General features: G+C 47.1%; 1 protein-coding gene across 2 annotated transcripts in view; it reads right to left on the reverse strand.

Moving 5' to 3' along the window:
* Positions 1-807: 807 nt before the first annotated feature.
* DYNLT1 (dynein light chain Tctex-type 1) overlaps positions 808-5,499 on the reverse strand; it is a 5,011-nt gene continuing 319 nt past the window's right edge. Inside the window, exons 2-5 of one of the 2 annotated variants that reach the window (XM_006093884.3) lie at positions 4,668-4,709; positions 2,019-2,142; positions 1,534-1,611; positions 808-1,235 (exon numbers count right to left, since the gene is read on the reverse strand). In XM_006093884.3, coding sequence (XP_006093946.1) covers positions 1,165-1,235; positions 1,534-1,611; positions 2,019-2,142; positions 4,668-4,709 — 315 coding nt within the window. In that variant the 3' untranslated portion in view covers positions 808-1,164. The remainder of the gene's footprint in view (positions 1,236-1,533; positions 1,612-2,018; positions 2,143-4,667; positions 4,710-5,499) is intronic. The other variant, XM_023758211.1, reaches the window with a different exon arrangement.

Below are 5,499 nucleotides of genomic sequence, written 5' to 3' on the forward strand. Positions count from 1 at the left end.
CTTTGGGAGTGGCTTCATTCTGAGCCTACCTTTTTGGTACGTGTATGTTTGTAATATTTGATCCTTTTTTATTACGTTGGTTTGCTCTTTGCATGTGGAGTTAACTTGATCTTTCATACGGGAGTGCTTTCAGGACAAGAGCAGGGTTTTTTTCATTTCAGCAGGTGAACATGGAGTGTGTTTTTATTGCCAAGATAATGTGGCCCAAGGATGAGCACAAAGATGAGGTCACAAGACCAGGGTTTGGGTCCCAGCTCCTTACTTACTTGGATATAACTTTAAATCAAGCCAATAACCTCCAAACACATTTTCTATAAATAATGGTGTTAATTGTTGTAGATAAAGAAACGAATGATTGTGAAGGCATTTTGCAAGCCCTAAAGTACTAAAAAATTTGTGTATGTGTGACTGCTACTGGAAATGAGAACACGGAGTACAAGCTGTAGTGCTGCAGATCTGAGCCGTGTGTGTGCATTAGAGCTCCTGGCTAAGGGAACAGAGTCAGCGGGCCCACTTCCCACCTGAGCTCTAGGAGCGGGAGCCTTAGGATGGAGGTAGAAGAGATCTCACCAGAACACAGCGGAGCTGTCAGGGCCTGGCCCATGGGTTAGCAAGTCTGTGTGTTGGAAAGAACCAAAGCCAAATTGCAGCTTGTTTTTGTTTTCCTTTTTAGTTTTATAGATGCTGAAGCACTAATTAAATATGAAGATTTTGTTTGTGATACTATTTAGACCAGCAGTCACCAACCGGTGGTCCGTGAGGTCCGAAAGGTTGGCCACTGCTGATTTAGACTAAAGAAAAACAAACTTTAAATTGGAATAATTTATTCTAACAAAAGTACAAAGTATGGAAAAATTAGTGTGTTTGAATGATTTCAGAGAGTAGAGAAAGGTTCACACTAGCAGGTTGAGTGTTTAGCACCTTTGAACAGAGATATTCAGAGTGCGGACACGTGGCAGTCCAGGTTCCGACTGCCCAAGAACGATCCGTGATTGAGGGTGTGCTGATCACAGGACAGTGCGGTCATTGGGTTTTTCTCTGCGTGTTGAGAGCCACAGAAAACAGAGTGGGACAGCTGTTCACTGAATTCATGGCTGGTGGTTAGAAGATCGGAGAGAAATGTTGAGACAGAGGAGAAAGAGCCTGGGGGGATGAGGTGGTCAGTCAGATGGACAGTCCGAAGGCGCTGACGATGCAGTACATGGTCTTATTCTCCCATCGCACGGTGCAGCTCCCTGTGGGCAGATGGCACTGAAAGTCAGGAACATGGGCCACCTCGTGTTGATGTCTCACTATCTGGCCCCAACACTCAGATACTTACCTCTTTGTGGTACATACATAAAGGCTGCCAAGTCTCTTTTCTATAAAATGCTTTAAAGGTAACTCTAATGAGCATGCATGCAGAGACAGGAAACACCCACGCACACAGTTCAGGACACTCGGCTTTGGACAATAGATCTCAGCAGGTCCAAGACACCACCACCTCAGGAAAATGCCCACGACAGACTCTGACCCAGGGACTGAGAACCGTACCGTCAGTAGAGCTGTCCCAGAAGCAAGAACTCGCCGTGTGTAGTCCCGCTCCGTTCTTCTGCATAATTATACAGGTCACTTCAATGAAAACAACTTTCATTAGCCAAATCTACTTGGCAACACACATTTCTTTTTGCCCACTTTCAGCACATGTATATTGATCACGTGGTTGATGCTCATAAAAATTAAGGTCCTATGACACTGACAAACCACACCTGTCCCTTCCCTTCGCTGCACACCTGGTCTACAAGCATCTGACCTGAAGTCCTGGGGCATGCCCTGCAACTGTTCCAGCAGCCAACTAGGCCAGGTGATGCCAGCTATGACCTAAAGTAAAGCAATGTGCACAACACAAGTGACACTTCTACAGGGAACTTGAAGGTTGGGCACCACGCTGACACAACCACTCTCTTCTGACACCAGACCTGCCTCTCATCAGTATTTCAAGAACCAGCATCCATATATACGAGAAGCAAATCCATTACCAATGTATTTGAATGGTTTTCCCAGCTTGGTGAGTTGGCTTAAAGTTTGTTCTACGACATTTGTGGTCCACTGATTGACTTTGCTGTGCTGATAGGCGTTGCCACCGATGGCACTTTCTATAGCCTAGAAGACAAAGCACAGAGGAGTCGCTATCAGCAGAGCGCACCCAGCACCTTCCAGTTAGTACTCAAGTTCATCCCCTAAGAACTGCTGAAATACAGTTTGCATACAATGTAAGCTTATTTGTATCCATGAGATCAAATACACCTTTTGTTTAATAGTATCATATTTAAATAAGTTTTACATTTGTTTTTAAGAATTCATAATTACATGGGGGTCTGTCAACATTGTGAAACATTCTGACTTAAACCAGAAAACTTGAGTTTTTATGACAGTTACAACCTAAAATAAAAGTGTTCAGTGATCATCAGGTTCTGTCCTGAGCACGAGAGAACAGTGCCAGGATCTGGTTGTGCACCTTGGTGACGGGCTGACTGCCTGGCACAGCCCAGTGATCTTGCTTTAGAGAAACAGAAAGCTACCTACAGTCACACCCTCATTTCTATCTACCAGAATTCCTACTTCTCCTGGGACTCCCAAGTACTCACATTACACAAAGATCATTCGGCATCCTGCTTCTTCCCCACCATGCGTTTTAGCATTTTATCACAGCTCCTTTGCACTCTCAGCCACACCCCCCGCCCCCTCCAGCTCTGCATAAAGCGAGGCTGGGGGCTTAGGAGCCCCTGGTTTAATGGGACCAGATTACTAGATAATAATCAAGCTAAATTTCTAACTCTGAGGACCCTCCACACACACTTTGGGCCCAGTTCACTGTTCTTCAGGGACAGAGAAAAACCTGTCTCTGATTTTGGACCCACCCAAATTTACTACTACCCAATACTTAGAATAGCCCGAGGGTACATCACCAAGCAAAGCTGTGGAGGCCGGTGACCATGTGAAGGCAACACCACAACATTACCTCATGCTTCCAGGGAGACTGGGAAGCCTACCTTCCTCTTACCTGCTGCCTGGTAACTAAGTCAAAGCTAATGCGGAAGACGAGGGAGGCCAAAGGACACTTCATAACCAACTCCAGTTCCCACTGGCTCAGTGTGATTCACCCACCTTCCTGCTCCCCCCACTCCTTCCCTAAGAAACACTATTTTGGAAAAGATAAAAGACAACTAAAAAAAAGCACGCCTAATGCTGAATAATGTATAAGGCAGAACAAAGTCATTTTGTTTTTTGATGATGTTCACAAAAATAGGTTGTGGTTCTTTATCATTCTGGCAGTAGTCAATAATTTGTATTAATAATTTGGATTAGAATCAGTTCCAAATCACATACATATCCTCAATGGTACTGTTAAACTCAGATCAACTAATGACTTTCTTGTAGCCAATGGCTTCACTATCTGCTCAGCTTACAGAGGCTCTTTCTCTCAGGCTGCCCAGCTCTCTGCAGCCCTCCCATCCCTCAAACACACTGCAGACACCCCCGCACAGGGCCTCTGCACGTGCCGTCCCCGCCCTGGCACTTGGCCCCTATTCCAGTGATGGCGAACCTATGACACGCGAACTCATTTTTTTGGTTGATTTTTCTTTGTTAAATGGCATTTAAATATATAAAATAAATATCAAAAATCTTTGTTTTACTATGGTTGCAAATATCAAAAAATTTCTATATGTGACACAGCACCAGAGTTAAGTTAGGGTTTTTCAAAATGCTGACACGCCGAGCTCAAAAGGTTCGCCATCACTGTCCTCTTCGCTGAGTTCATGCTGCTCCTACTCACTCGAGTCCAGCTCTAAACTCCCTCCAGCACCAGCTGCTGTGGCAGCAACCACTTCCCAGTGTTGTTCCTGGACAATCGCCCGCCTTCCCTGCCCCGACTGAGGATCAGTCCCCTGCATGCCCCTCGGCTTTTTTTTTAAAATAAAGGAAGAACAAGAATCCTTTTTTGTCTCCCATTCTCATTATCGAAGGCAAACACCACGGTCAGTAATGGTAAAGCAGGCAGTGTAGGAATGCAAGAAAAATAAGGAAACAAGGGCCAACTGAACCACCAGGTGTGCAGTAACCGGAAGTTCAATTTTTTACATCCACTCTCTTCACTAACGTTGGAAACAGTCACTTGTACACCATGACTCTTTATGCTAAAAGTTATAGAATCAAGCCTTAGTTACATCCAATACTAATACTAACATATAAAATTTCCTGTCTGGTTTAAAATACATAATTTACCTCATATGGGAGTAGTTCTTATCTAGCTATTCTCTGAGGTTAAAAACTTAATTTGAGCCCTAACCGGTTTGGCTCAGTGGATAGAGCCTCAGCCTGCGGACTGAAGGGTCCTGGGTTCGATTCCAATCAAGGGCATGTACCTTGGTTGCGGGCACATCCCCAGTAGGAGGTGTGCAGGAGGCAGCTGATCGATGTTTCTCTCTCATAGATGTTTCTAACTCTCTCTCCCTCTCCCCTCCTCTCTGTAAAAAACCAATAAAATATATTTTTTAAAAAACTTGAAATACCAAAACACAGGCAGGCTCGGCTGAAACCATTCCAAGACAGTGCTTAAAACACATTATTTTCACTCATAGAAGCCAGTGAGCGAGTATTTTAAAAGTAGGCATGTCTCCTCTTACCTCTTTCACAATGTTGCTCACTTCGTCAACAACAAAAGTGGTCTGCAAGGAAGAACAGGGGCAGAGTTGGTCTGCAAGGAAGAACAGGGGCAGAGTTGGATTTAAAAGATTCCCATCCATGGAGCACTGACGCATGCAAATAAAGGGAACGAGCACTTGAGAAGTGAAGACCTTCCTTTTCCCGAGGAAAACATCACGGAGACTCCGGCGCGAAGGACTCGCCCAGGGAGAGACGTCGGGAGGGTTCCGGTTTGGTGTCTGCTGGGATCACGCCATGACCCAAAAGGCTGGCTTTCCACTAGAATTTAACCTCTCCATCCACGTCCACTGGCCACTGGGATCCTTGGCCAACATGGAAGCCGTTCGAACCGCGCACCGTCACAATGACCGTCTTCCGCTTCGCCAACAATTGTGCGCTTCAACCCCGTGTCTTCACCGAGACAATGAGGTGCCCCCCGCCCCCCACTGACAGGCGCTGTCTCACCGCCGGCTCGAACCCAAACCGAAATAACGGCCTTTATCCCCCAGGACGCCCGGTGGCGAGAGCCCGGTGCGCACGGCGGGTGAGCGCGGCGGCCAAGGGCGCGAGCGGCGGGGAAGCGCGGCGGGGACCGTGCGCACCGCAGACAAAGGCCGGCTCTCGGACCCGCACTCCGGGCGCTTCGCGAACAGTCCGGAGCATCTGACCCGCGGCCCGGAGGGGACTTGTCGAGCTGCGGGTTGTGGTTGCCCTGGGGTTCGGCGTTAAAGCGCTGTCCTCGGTCAGCGTGGGCACGCTGGGTCCTTGGGGCGCCACTCGGGCGTGGAGCTTCTCGCAGGGCAGGGTCCGCAT

This window comes from Myotis lucifugus, unplaced genomic scaffold (genome assembly GCF_000147115.1).
Source record: "Myotis lucifugus unplaced genomic scaffold, Myoluc2.0 scaffold_125, whole genome shotgun sequence".
Lineage (NCBI taxonomy): Eukaryota > Metazoa > Chordata > Mammalia > Chiroptera > Vespertilionidae > Myotis > Myotis lucifugus.